Genomic DNA, 14327 nt, shown 5'->3' with positions numbered 1-14327 from the left:
ATCCATCTCCAGATCTTATCTTCCTCAACTGAAATCCTATATCTGTTAAACACCAGTTCCCCGTTCTTCCCTTCCCCAAACCCTGGAAACCATCATTTACTTCCTGTCTTTATGAATCTATTCCAGGAATGACTCTACAACTTTATTTGTGTAGTGACTGAATTTTAGACATTTCTGTACGGAGCGTCTGTTGTTGTGGCACCGTTTGTAGGAAAGTTCACCTTTAGTGTATTGATTTTTATTTATTTTTTGCCCCGTGGCGGGTGGGATCTTAGTTCCCCAACCAGGGATCAGACACACGTCCCCTGTACTGGAAGTGTGAAGCCTTAACCTCTGGGCCACCGGGGAGGTCCCTAACTGTCATAAACTCTCAAAACTAGTCTGTGTGCCTGGAGAATTTTTATGCTTTTTGATAGTTTCCATAGTGTATTATTTTATATTATTATATGCTGAAATGTAAGGAAAAAAAAACTCTCCTAAGTAAAGACTTCATTGACATATTAACATAAAGCCCTGTTGCAGAGTGGAGTCCCATTATGGTAATGACTCAGGATAAAAAGAAATAGTAATATGCTCTTATGTCCCATGGAAATGCCAAACTGAAGTGCACTTATGCCCCTGGGGCACCACGCTTTTTGGGAAATTTCTCCTCCCCCCCCATTTTATCCTGCTTGCGACTAGGATGCTGAGTCTCGGTGCCGTCTTTCGGCCACGACTGCAAAGTGAGATTCTTGCATTCTTCCTTTGCTTCTGTTGTCGCTCAACCTTTGGTTCTTTCCCAGTGGCGGGTTTTTCATGTTTGGGAATTCCTGTGAGTCAGAGCAGCTTCTTTTTTTCTCCCTGCTGCTCTTGCATCTCCTGCTCCTGCTGGAGCGGGCAGAGGAAACAGGGCTGGGGGATGGAGGCGCAGTCCTCTCTGCTTGGGCGGCTGAGGGGCGGCTGCAGCCGGCGCTGTTGGTTGAGAGAAGGTTTCCTGGAGAGGCCCGGTGGTGATGGTCACGCAGCAGCGTTAGTGTACTTGGAACTGTTGAACTGTACACTGAAATAGGGTTACAGTGGTAAATTTTTATGTATGTTTTACCATGATTAAGAAAAAAATAAACTCCCTCTGGGTTTTACCCTGGGTGATGGTTTTTTAGGACTTATTATGGTTTCTTTCATCGTGTTTGTGGTTGTTCAGTTAATCAGTCGTGTCCGACTCTTTGGGATCCCATGAGCTGTAGCACGCCAGGTTTCTCTGTCCTTCACTGTCTCCTGGAGTTTGCTCAAACTCATGTCATCTTGGTATCATCTTGGCTAATTTACTTGGAGCCCAGAGTGTGCGGCACCTCCGAGTGGCTGCAGGGGGCAGTTTGCCTTGGCCTTCCTTTGGTAGAAAAAGTCTGGTGTGGTCATGACGGGGGTGGTGACCGGATCAGCCAGTGGAGGAATTCTTCATTTAGTGATGACTGTTAATGAGCCTTCTCCAGGCCAGCTTGTTGGCGAACAAACCCAGCCTTGCCTGGCAGAACTCTTGCCTGGCAGAACTTATTTATTGGGAAGGACAGAAAAAGATTAAATGAATAATTTGTTTAATTGAAACAGTGATAAATGTTAAGCAAATGCTTAATAAGTAATTATAAGGGCAGTGCCATCCCGCTCATATGTGAGCTCAATATGTAAGTTTACATTTTCCAGTAGCCACATTTAAAACAGGTAGAAACAGGTGAGATTCACTTTAATATATTTTATTTAATCCTCATATATTCCAAATATTGTCATTTCAGTATGTTAGCAGTAAAAAACAACTTCTTAGCCTAGGTGTCTTGCATTCTTATTTTCATGCTAAGTCATTGAAATCTCATGGACATTTTACACGTGTGGCACATTCAATTCAGACCAGCCACATTTTCAGCCTTGAAGATTTTCTGTGCTGATTACTTTTATACCAGGTCTTGAGACTTCTATCATAGAAATCCATATAGGGTCTCATTTACATTCTAAATAGTTTCATTTCCATATTGTTTGTACATATTCATTAGAGGCTGGTCTTTGATGCAATCAGTTTATTGTAGTCTCAGAATCAAAAGAGGACTTCCAGGAGTGTCAGCTATAGAGTTATCACGCTCAATTAGGAAAAGGGGCATAAAATACTGATAATTAGGTTCCTTCTGACTCATGCTAAGCTGTTTTTGGGTCTGGTGTGAATGAGTTTGGTTAAAAGTTTGAAGACTTGGTAATCCTTTGTGTCTTCTCTATACAAAGTACATTTAAGTGTGTGAAATATTTTATTAATACTGTGGGTTCAGCGTCTAGCTGGTTGCTTTTGATATATGAGCACCCCCACTGTGAGATCTAAGCTGCACCGTGCCTGGTATTGTTTTGTTTTTAATTATTTATTTTATATTGGAGTATAGGCGATTAGCAATGTTTAAGTGGAGAGCAAAGGGACTCAGCCATACGTAAACATGTATCCATTCTCCCCCAAACTCCCCTCCCATCCAGGCTGCTCCTGTGGTCTGTGGGATCCTCCCGGACCAGGGGTCGAATCCATGCCTCCCGCATGGGGGATTTGTCACCACTTGTGGACTGGTGACCCCATCTCAGAACTCCTTGGATGCGCATCTGTTGTTCTGTCAGTTATTGCTGCTTGACCTGTAGAAGCCTAGGTTCCTGAAAGCTTGAAGAAGTGCTTTTAGTCCTACTGAGATTTCCCTCTTGAGTTTATCTGTGATGTAGTTAAGGTGTTAAGAACTGTGTTTTAGGAAAGCAGGTTGCTGATTGCCTGGGGCCAGGGGAGAGAGGAATGGTGAATAAGTGCTTAATGGACTTGCAGTTGCCTCATTTCAGAACTAGATACAGGCGATGGTCGTATAACATTGTAAATATATGTAAATGCCCCGACTCTTTCACTTTAAATGAATGACTTTATGTTAAGTGGATTTCAGTCCAATTAACAGAACATAAAAGAATAAATAGTGTTTTGATGGTGTGGTCTTCTGAGTCTGGAGTGTGTGTTTCTTTTTGTTTTGCTTTGTTTCAGAAACACGAATTTGTTGATAAAAAGTTGACAAAACTTTGAATTTGAAGACCCTAAGATGGACGTTTGATGCCCCAGATTTAGAAATGATACCAAAGACATGGACTGCAAACCTTGTCTTAAAACGCAAATGTGTGAAAAACCCCGCATCGAGCATTAATTGACTTTTGTGTTTTGCTGAATTGGTTCTACTGCGAAGCCAGGCAGATTAATATTACAGAAATGGTGGCCTTCAAGGAACTTAGAGGGAAAAAAAGGATTTGGTTGAACAGTATCCTTATCAGCCTCACCTGAGCGGGTGCTGACCCTCCGGAGATGGTGTCTGTCTCTCGTTGGGCTCCTGATACTGACAGATACTGACAGATCCATTAGTGGATGTAATTAGAAAAGCAAAGTCAGACTTGGAGTAATCGGGTTAAAGCACAAAGATCGCCGGGCACGATCGTGGGGGCTGTTGCAGCTGGGCGTGGCTGGCCTGCTGCGGAGACTTAAGTCAGATGTGAGGTCATTGGTCATTGTGCACACGCTTTCTTTCTTGTGTTGGAAGCTGGTGTGTGTGTGTGTGTGTGTGTGCTGAGTCACTTCAGTCGTGTTCAACTCTTTGCGACCCCATGGACTGTAGCCCGCCAGGCTCCTCTGTCCGTGGGATTCTCCAGGCAAGAACACTGGAGTGGGTGGCCGTCCTCCTCCAGGGGATCTTTCCTTCCCCATAAGGAAATTTGAAGCAGCAGCAACATCGCTTTGGCTCTTCTGCAGATGTCTGAAAGGCCTCGTTTCCAGGGAGTCAGTGGGGCTGCAGAATGTTTTTGTTAAACAAACATAGTCATAGCAAAAGCAATCTACTTTATCCCAGGAGTGTTAAGAAATATGTGGTTTTGTGGATTATGCTTTTCCCCCTGTTTCATTCCTTTCTTTAAAAAAAAAAAAAGAAAAAAACTTCTGGAATAATGGTGTATTTATTCATACGGAATTATGTTCTAAACACTGAAGAGCAAAACAGTATTTCAAAAGACCTTTGGACTCTCATGTTACCCAAAATACCTTTCCAGCAGTTTTGATTTTTAAAAAAGCCTCTTATTGGTAATTGAATGAGGACAAAGCAAAGGTTTCCAAGGGATTTGAAATGTAGTTATATGGTCCTAATCTCTTTGTTCACATCTACATCAGTATAGAAAAGGGAGGAATTGGGGATTAACATATACACACTACTACATATAAAATAGCTTACCAACAAGGACCTACTATATAGCACAGGGAAGTATACTCAATACTTTGTAATAACCTATAAGATAAAAGTGAAGTCGCTCAGTCGTGTCCGACTCTTTGCGACCCCATGCCTGTAGCCTACCAGGCTCCTCCGTCCATGGGATTTTCCAGGCAAGAGTACTGGAGTGGATTGCCATTTCCTTCTCCAGGGGATCTTCCTGACCCAGGGATTGGACCCGTGGTCACCCCTCGGCAGTGTCACCGTTTGGGATGAGAAGGAGGAGGGGGCATCTGTCCTCCTATGTTCATCAAGTGCCCCAGCCAGCCTCCACAACCTACCAGGTCTTGGCTCTGGGCCATGTGTGTTAGTCACTCAGTCTTGTCTGACTCTATGTGACCCCGTGGCCTGTAGCTCACCAGGCTCCTCTATCCCTGGAAATCTCCAGGCAAGAATACTGGAGTGGGTGACCATTTACTTCTCCGGGGGATGCTCCCAACCCAGGGATTGAACCTGGGTCTCCTGCCTTGCATGGAGATCCTTTACCGTTTGAGCCACCAGGCAAGCTGTGTGGGTTTGAAAATGAAATGGGACTTACTTGCCAAAGCTGAGTATTAGGAGAGTTTCTACAAAGGTCAAGAATTTTGAGTTCTTGGGGGTAAGAATTAGAGAAGTTCTGGCACCATTGGACCCCCCGAACCCCTTGGTAACAATCTGACTGGGAGGACAGGTGGGATTCCCTCTCCTGGTGAGGTGGGACTTCCACCTCCTTGTCCATCCCTAGCTCTGTCTCTTGCTTACCCTATCCATTGGGCCCTGGGGGCCTCAGATCCTGGCCTTGGGTCTGTCCCAGGCCCACTGCAGGTAACAGGATGAGACCCAGCCCCTGCTCGGGCTGGAGAACTGGGCTTTTGCACGGCGGCGGGACGATGCCCCATGTGGCATGGAGTTGGCTTCCCGAGCATGGGACCCCGGCTTGCAGACCGATCGCTGTTGGTGAAGTCTGTGAAACAGGGCAGTTTAGAAAGTGGGGAGGAAAGTCTGACCTTCGAGTGGGTGTCGGGCCCTAGCCCGGAGAGTCACACTGGCCAAGACGGTCCCATTGGGGCTCTCTCCTTCAGCAGTGAGGTTTTTGGATAAGTGCATCCCCATATCTCGGGCTGTGCTGAGTCTCCGTGGCTGTGCGTGGGCCTCCTCCAGGGGTGGCAAGCAGGGCTCCTCTGGCGTTGTGGTGCGTGGCTTCTTGTTGCAGTGACTCGGCGTGTTGCAGAGCGCCAGCTCTGGGGTGCTTGGGTTTCGGTGGTCGCAGCTGGTTAGGGTTAGGGTTAGGGTTTTGCTGGAGGGCGCAGGCTCGGTAGTTGGGACATGCGGGCTTAGTTGCTCCGACGTATGGGGGATCTTCCCAGAGCAGGGATGGAGCCCGTGTCCCCTGCATGGGCCCATGGACCCTTAACCACCAGGCCACCAGGGAAGACCTTCAGTGGTGAGTTTCACCCGGCCACACCAGCGACAGGTTCTTTTCCCCCATCTTTCCGTCTCTCCACCTGCCCGCCCGCCCGTGTGGTTGTTCCTTCTCCTTTTGGCTCTGGTCGGGAGGACCCTTTCAGTTCACATTGGAAATATTTATTCTATTCTCCAATGTCACTTTCTAGTTAGAAACTTACAGCTTAGTCTCCAGCTTGAAATAATGATATCGTTGCATTTGAAAGTTGGACACTCTGAAAGGAATGGCCTGTCAGGGGTCTTTGTTTTCAAAAGGAAGAACCCAAGAGACAGGATGGGAATTACATGAGTCGCCCGAGGTTATGTAATTTGTAAACGAAATCAGGCAAATATTACAAAACAAAAATAGTGGAGAGGTTATTCTGGTGGGAGGGGTGAGAAAAATAGACCAAGAGGCCACGTTTGGTATGTTCATCCAAACACATAAGTCAGTCTTTCATTTGTTTTCCCAGAAATAATATTGGGGAATTGGTCACTTTATAGGAACAGGGCTTTTTTTTTTTTTTTTTTTTAAGGTTAAGGTTCAAAAAGAAACATGGAATTAAGGCCTTTAACCGTATTTACAATAGGGCCTTTTTTTATTGCCATAAGATGGTTTAGATTCATTTTTATTTGTTTTTTAACCATGAAGATCAACTTACTTTGACAGCATGCATACCAAAAATTAAAACCATAAAATCCCTGAGTTTTGACAGGAGATGCATCTTTAGATTTGGAGATAAAAATTTAAAAGGTGTTATGTTTTATTCAGGAGGCATTTAGCTGTAAAGTGGTTGATTGACTAATATTTTTAGTGCCCTGGTTCGGAGGGTGGAGATGAAGGGGTGTGGGGGGGTGGGGAGGTTCAGGGTCCCAGGGCTGAACCGTCCTCAACGTCTGCAGCCAACCAGGCCCCATGGCCAGCTGTCTGTCCACCGCTCCCCACGCTACTGGGCTCGGCCGTTTTGAGCTTCATCAATTACATGTGCGTCATCCCATGTGATTCTTACATTGATTCTGTGATAGAAGTGATCTCTGTTTTATAAGCAGAAACTGACCATTCACACGTCTGGGGTTGAGGCCAGTGAGGAACGTAGCTGATCCTAGCATCCCAAGGCTTCTAAGTGCATCAACTGCTTTTATTTATTTATTTTTTAATTATAGGATGATGTGTAAGAGGAAACACATACATATTATTAACATTTTGGTACAGGCTTACTTTATCATTGCAGAAAGAGTCTGAGATACTTGAAACATTTACCAAATACCAACCTGTAGAGCCTGACTTTAAGGTCTCATCTTGGATGACTCACAGATGCTCTTTATGTACAGTTTCTTCAAAGAGGAGGGTGGTCTCCTTGCTGTATGGTATTTTTAGGTTTGATGGTTATTATAAAATTACCCTCCAGAAAGGTGGCTCAGAAGGTGAAGAATCTGCCTGCAATGTAGGAGACCCCACTTCGATTCCTGGGTTGGGAAGATCCCTTTGGAGGAGGAAATGGCAGCCCACTCCAGTATCCTTGCCTGGAGAATCCCATGGACAGAGGAGCCTGGCGGGCTACGGTCCACGGGGTTGCAGAGAGTCCGACATGACTTCTTCCGAGGTGCTACCATCCAGGAAGGCTTACTCCAGCCAAAAGTCCATTCAGGTTTTTTAAATGAAACACGCAATGTCTGTGTGTCACACGCACGCTTCTGTTGCTTCGTCATCTGACAGCGGGGGAAACACACCCCTGCTTCCCTATACGCAGGCCCACTCCCGTCGTTTGCAGGGCCCCAGACAAGAATGCGAGAGAGGCGGAACTGGGCCGGCACTCGGGTGAGGCAGGCGAGGCAACGTGTTTTAGAAAGAGGCGATCCGGAACAGTACCCTCCCGAGCTGTATTGGAGCTTGAGGCAAAAGGAAAATCGATAATACTGATCCTATCTTTATTAACGTTTCTGATAGTGTGTTCAGGGTGGACTGCGGGCATTAACTTTCACTTTTTAGCATATTGCATTCAATGTTGATTTGTCTTGGTTGCTGAGTTTTTGGCTCCCCTTGAATTTTGCACCTGCAGCAGTGTCTCCTCACCTGCTCTCTGCTGGTTTCTCTGCCGCCCTGGGCCTGGGGCGTGCGTAGATTGGGGAGGGGGCCTGTGGCTTCCAGGGGCAGGGACTGCCAGGGTCTCGGCTGTGTGGGGTTGGAGCGCGAGTCACAGGGTCACAGGGGGGTGTGTGCCCTCAGACCCAAAGGGTCTCTGTCCCGTGGAGGAACGCCAAAGGGAAACTATCTGGAATATCACTCCTGTTGTTCAGCTACTGAGTCATGTCTGACTCTTTGCGACTCCATGGACTGCAGCACGCCAGGCTCCTCTGTCCTGCACTGTCTCCCTGAGTTTGCTCAGATCCATGTCCATTGAATTGGTGATGCTGTCTAACCCTCTCATCCTCTGCCACCTCCTTCTCCTTTTGCCTTCAGTCTTTCCCAGCATCAGTGTCTTTTCCAGTGAGCCAACTCTTCACATCAGGTGGGCACAGTATTGGACTTAGGCTTCAATCTCCTGAAGGGATTGTGAATACATGGGGGAAAAAAAAAGTGAAAGTGTTAGTCACTCAGTGAGTCCAACTCTTTGCAACCCCTGAGTGACTGAGTTAGGGACTCAGTCGTATCCAACTCTTTGCAACCCCATGGACTGTAGCCCACCAGGCTCCTGTGTCTATGAATTTCCAAGCAAGACTACAGGAGTGGGTGGCCGTCTCCTTCTCCAGGAGATCTTCCCAAGCCAGGGATGGAACCCAGGTCTCCTGCATTGCAGGATTCTTCACCAGCTGGGCCACCAGGGAAGATGTATGAGGCTCCAGTTCTGATGCAGTAGGTCTGGGGTGAGGCTTGAGAGTCTCCATTTGTAGTGACTCTGGGTGCAGCCTCTGTTGCCGCACAGAGGGGCGGGCGTACACGAACCCTGCTCCAAAGCTAGGGTCCCGGGCAGGGGCACCCTTGGCCCACTGGGCTTCTGTGCCTGGGAGCACATTCTTTCCAGACTTACCTTCAAGTCTTGTTTTGTTCTGTTTTTTTAATAAATCTGACAGCGTATCTAGAACTACTCTTAAAGGGAAACATTGCATTCTTTCCAACTCTCTCCATCAGCCTTATCTTTGTTAGTGTCATCATGGCAGTTTCTCCAGGATGACGGTCATTTGCTTTAGCATAAACCATTGCTGTAGATTTTCTTTTCCTATAAATTTCGTGTGTGATGTGTGGAATGAGAACTATAGTGTCTGACTTTAAGTGCATTCTTAAGTACCCTTAGATTTCATCTTTATTCTGTTTTTAAAGTAACACATTATTTTTTAAAATACATAAAATTTGTAAATAATATTTTTCATCTTTAGTTTGTTTTTTTAAGTAACATTATTTTTTAAAATTCATAAAATTTTTAAATAATATTTTTATGTATAAAGAAGAAAATTAAAATGTCTCCTCAGCCCTCCACCCAAACAATTGCTGTGGACGGTAATAGTGTTGAAAGTACAAAATAAAGTAAAATCTACCTTTCCATCCTCCCCTCCCTACTCCAGTCTCTCCAATATTGATGCTTTTGTGGTTTCTTCCAGAAAAAGAGATTTTTATTCATCTCTATCTATTCTCCCATTTTTTTATATGTTAGTATCCTGTGATAAATACTGCTAGACCCCTTGTCTCTTAACTTAGTCATGGATCTCGGACACATTTTCATTAGCATGTAATCCTCTTAACGGCTCATAGGATTCATCACTGGGGTGTCCCCAGTGTTGAGCTCACCCTACAATGAAGAGCGCTTTGGCTCTTAGTTTCTGCAGTAATCCCGTGGTGAACATCTTTGCCCGTGCATCTTGAGACACATTTATGTGTCCAGCATAGGCATCATACCCAGTGGTGAGGCTGTTGGACGAAGGGTGAATGCACTTTTAAGATTGAAGGCAGATACCACATGACCCTCCACACAGGTTCTCCCATCAGCCACGATGAGCGAGACTGTTTCCCCAACATTCTTGCCCACGATGAATATCACAGAATGAAAAGGAGGAAAAAAATCTATTCAAATAGCAATAAAATATAAAATAACTAGAAGAGACTTCATAACTATGCGGTATCTATGTGAAAAAAAATTGTAATATGCATCTGAGGGACCCCCAAAAAGTCTTGAATAAATGAAAGTCATGCCGGGTTCTTGGATGGAAACTTGTAGCATGATGAAAATATCCATTCTCGGGATGTTGACATTGTTAACTTTCTGTAAAATATTGGTTGGCTTCAATTTCCAATTCCTATGGATTAAAAAGAAAATCAAATAGTCTGAGGGGAGAGTGATAGGAATTTGAGATTAATATATCAAACTGCTATATGTAAAATACATCAACAGGGACCTACTCTGCGGCACAGGGAACTGTATTCAGGATCGTGTAATAACCTGTAATGAGACAGAATTTGAAAAAGAACAGATATATAGAGATATGTATAACTGAATCACTTTTCTATACACCTGAAACTAACAAAATGTTGTAAATTAACTGTTTTTCAATTAAAAATGAATAAAAAGAAGAAAGTCCATTCTCTGTCAGCTGTAATGTGAACATGATCTGATAAAAATAGCAGCAAGATTTTTTTTGAGGGGTAATTTGATGAGCTTATTTTAAAGACCACTTGGAAAAACAAATAAACAGAAAGATTCAGAAAACAAACAGGGAGATAGGAAAATTCAGAAAATAATGTGACCAGAGTTTAAAACATAATATAAAATTTTTAAAACGTGTATAACATTTATATAAAACATAATATAAAAATTATTAGAATAGATTAATGGATCACAGGTATAGATTTAAATATACTTAGGAATATAATATATGATAAAGACAACATCTCAAATCAGGAAAAAATGGATAAACTGGGAGTGGATGGGAAACGTTGAATTCATATTTCACAAATTCCTAATGGAGCAAAGATTCACATGTAAGAAATGAAATATTACTGTAGGAATTCAGCAGAGAATTGTTTTATAATACAGGTTTGTTCTGTGACCTAAAACTTAGAAGCTCCTGAAGGCAAGATTGACAAATTCAACTCCATTAAAAAAAATTCTTCATGGCAAAACTCATGTTATGCAAAGTCAAAAGACAAACGAATTGAGAGGTATTTGCAACTGTTATCACATATAAGAACTGGATTTCTTAATATATTAAGAATTACAAACCAATAGATCAATAACCCAGTTGACAACTAGGCAAAAATTATGAATTAACAGAAAAGACAACATAAATAGCATTTAAACGTGAAATGTTTAATGTTAAAGTACAAATTACATAACAAGAGAAATATAAATTACCACCTTCTAGGAATCATTTTTTCACTGTGACAATAGCCAGGGCACGGGGGAAAGAAATGGGCTTCCCAGGTGGCACTAATGGTCAGGGACCCCCCTACAAAAGCAGGAGACGTAGGAGATGCAGCTCTGATCCCTGGGTCGGGAAGGTCCCCTGGAGGAGGGCATGGCAGCCCACTCCAGTGTTCTTTCCTGGAGAATCCCCGTGGACAGAGGAGCCTGGCGGGCTACAGTCCTTGGGGTCACAAAGAGTCAGGCAGGACTGAGCGGCTAGCACAGTTGATAAAAATGGATAAAAAGTTGGATTGTAAACATTATTCTACCGTTTGTGTAAAAAAATGAGATACGTAAACTTATTTACTTGTGTACAAATTTAGCGATTGTTAACATGTATACCAAAAAATGGATAGTATTGATTGTCTCTAGAGAAAAAAAAAATCTAAGTCATGGGGATTGGGCAGGGATGTACACTTTTCACTTGAATCTGTTAACTTTTGAATGTTGTCTGCCCTTCTCAAAAAGACTTTAAAATCATTCAGTAGGTGAAAAACACTTATTTTGATATGCAGAACTCTAATCTTGAGTTAATTTGAGTGTCCTTTCAAATAGTGATTACCCTTTTATGCTTTTTAGACAATTACCTTTGCCCATTTTTCTTTTCTTTCCTTTTTTTATTGTTTGTTTTTCAGATTAAGGAAATAACCCCTTTATATTAAGTGGCTTATCAGTGTTGTTCCAGTTTGTCTTTGGACTTTGTTTTGCTCCTGCTTTTTGCTACACAGCAGTTTTATATTTGTATGCAGCTGTCATCGTCTTCTGATCCTCCTCCTCCTTCTTTTCCTTCTTTCTTATGTTTTGAGGGGTGGAAGTGACTTTTCCAGTGTGATCTCTGGGAAGTTTGGCTCTAGATTCAGTTCAGTTCAGTCACTCAGTCGTGTCCGACTCTTTGCGACCCCATGGACTGCAGCACGCCAGGCCTCCCTGTCCATCACCAACTCCTGGAATTTACTCAAACTCATGCCCACTGAGTCAGTGATGCCATCCAACCATCTCATCCTCTGTCGTCCCCTTCTCCTCGCACCTTCAATGTTTCCCAGCATCAGGGTCTTTTCCAGTGAGTCAGCTCTTCGCATCAGGTGGCCAAAGTATTGGAGTTTCAGCTTCAACATCAGTCCTTCCAATGAATATTCAGGATTGATTTCCTTTAGGATGGACTGGTTGGATCTCCTTGCAGTCCAAGGGACTCTCAAGAGTCTTCTCCAACAACACAGTTCAAAAGCACCAATTCTTCGGAGCTCAGCTTTCCTCACAGTCCAACTCTCACATCCACACACAACCACTGGAAGAGCCATAGCCTTGACTAGACGGACCTTTGTTGGCAAAGAAATGTCTCTGGTTTTTAATATGCTGTCTAGGTTGGTCATAGGTTTTCTTCCAAGGAGTAAGGCTCTAGATTGAAACTATCCAGTAGTCAGTGCCTATGGGTGAGTTTGAAATGAACCAGCTGTTTGTAGGTTTCCCTGAAGATGGTAGTTGAGAAGGGGACAGGCTCTTGAGTGGGAGGTGACCTGGAGATTTTCTGCTGGGCTGAGTGGCACGGGGTGTGGGTGGGGCAGGGTGGCCAGATCGGTGGGTCTCTGATGGGCCTCCCCCCTCTCTTTCCTGCAGCTGAGCTCCCGAGGGCCTCCGCCGTGAGGCTGGCCTCCCTCCTCGACCTGCCCGCCCAGCTGCTGGAGCTGTACCAGCAGGGCTTCTCGCTGGCGGCCCTGCACCCCTTCGTGCAGCCGACCCCCGAGAGGGAGAAGACGCCCCTTGAGCACATCTTCAGGGCCATCTTGATCAAGAAGACCGACAGGTAAGGCCCCTGAGGGAGGGTGCTCACCATAGCATCACCAGGTGCTTGGGAGTGCGTTGGATGGAGGAGGGGATGGGAAAGGGTTAGGGTGGGGGCGTGTGTGTTTGGGCGGCTGCCCTAGTGCCTGAGACAGTAAAGAATCCGCCTGCAATGTGGGAGACCCAGGTTCAATGCCTGGATCTGGAAGATCCCCTGGAGGAGGGCATGGCAGCCCACTCCAGTATTCTTGCCTGGAGAATCCCATGGACAGAGAAGCCTGGTGGGCTACAGTCCATGGGGTTGCAAAGAGTCAGACACAACTAAGTGACTAAGCCCCACACGTGTCTGTTTAGAGTTTACCTCTGTTTCCAGGGCCTCTGCCCTCTGATGGGTTAAGGCCAAACATTAGACAACTGAAGAGTTTCATAGTGTCCTGCAGCTGTCCACACCAGGAGACATAAGTAGAGAATTCATTTTACAGCCTTTTCTCCTTTTAATTTACTGGATTACACTCAGCTAGAAAAGTGTCTCCTTGAGGATGTGTACTCCCAAAATGAAGCAGCTAGTAAAAGTATAATACTGTTAATCTGAAAAGCATGGCTGGAGAACACACTAATTTTGGTTAAAGGCTGTATGCAAATTTTATGTCTTCCCCCAAACTCTAAAAATACTTGAACATTCTGTCAGTACATTCTATCAGTCCCTTGGGAGGAAACACAAAATTCACTTGAATTAAATGCTGTGATTGATTTGGTCTTGATTTGGATTTTCAAGACTCGGACCGATGTTTTTCAATATGGCTTGTCCAGTAATGCTTGCTCTTATACTCTTATTGGGTCTAATTAGGAAATGAAGAGGTGGAGATTTTTTTTTCAAAAGGAGCTGTATGAATTTTAAATGCTTTTAAAAAAATGATGAAGGGGCACGGAGGGATAAGTTAGGAGTTTAGGGTTAACATGTACATACTTCTGTATATAAAATATGGCTTCCTGCATTGCTGTAACAGTAAAGAATCTGCCTGCAATGCAGGACCCTGGGTTTGATCCCTCGGTCAGGCATGGCAACCCACTCCAGACTTCTCGCCTGGAGAATTCCATGGACAGAGGAGCCCGGTGGGCTACAGTCCATGGGGTCACAAAGAGTCAGCCACTACTGAGCGACTGGCACTTTCACTTTCACATATAAAATAGACAGCCAACAAGGGCCTACTGTATAGCACAGGGAACTCTACTGAAGCTTTTATAATTACTTATAAAGGAAGAAATCTGAGAAAGAATATACAAAGAATCTATGTATACGTGTATATGTAAAACTGCTGTAGGCTTGGCACTAATACAACATTGTAAATCAACTTTACTTCAGTTTAAAATGAATAAATCAAAACAGTGAAGATGGGCTCGAAAACGCATTATACTTCTGCTGCTTTCGTGAAAGTAAAAATGAAAA

At 44.2% G+C, this 14327-nt stretch overlaps 1 protein-coding gene across 2 annotated transcripts in view; it reads left to right on the top strand.

Annotated features, from left to right (window-relative positions):
* RFTN1 (raftlin, lipid raft linker 1) overlaps positions 1-14327 on the top strand; it is a 212104-nt gene that overhangs the window by 73337 nt on the left and 124440 nt on the right. For both annotated transcript variants that reach the window (XM_043474803.1, XM_043474802.1), the window contains exon 3: positions 12716-12902. In XM_043474803.1, coding sequence (XP_043330738.1) covers positions 12716-12902 — 187 coding nt within the window. The remainder of the gene's footprint in view (positions 1-12715; positions 12903-14327) is intronic.

The sequence above is a fragment of the Cervus canadensis genome, chromosome 7 (genome assembly GCF_019320065.1).
Source record: "Cervus canadensis isolate Bull #8, Minnesota chromosome 7, ASM1932006v1, whole genome shotgun sequence".
Lineage (NCBI taxonomy): Eukaryota > Metazoa > Chordata > Mammalia > Artiodactyla > Cervidae > Cervus > Cervus canadensis.
The sequence above is the reverse complement of the archived record's forward strand: the minus strand, read 5'-3'. Positions and strand labels throughout refer to the sequence as shown.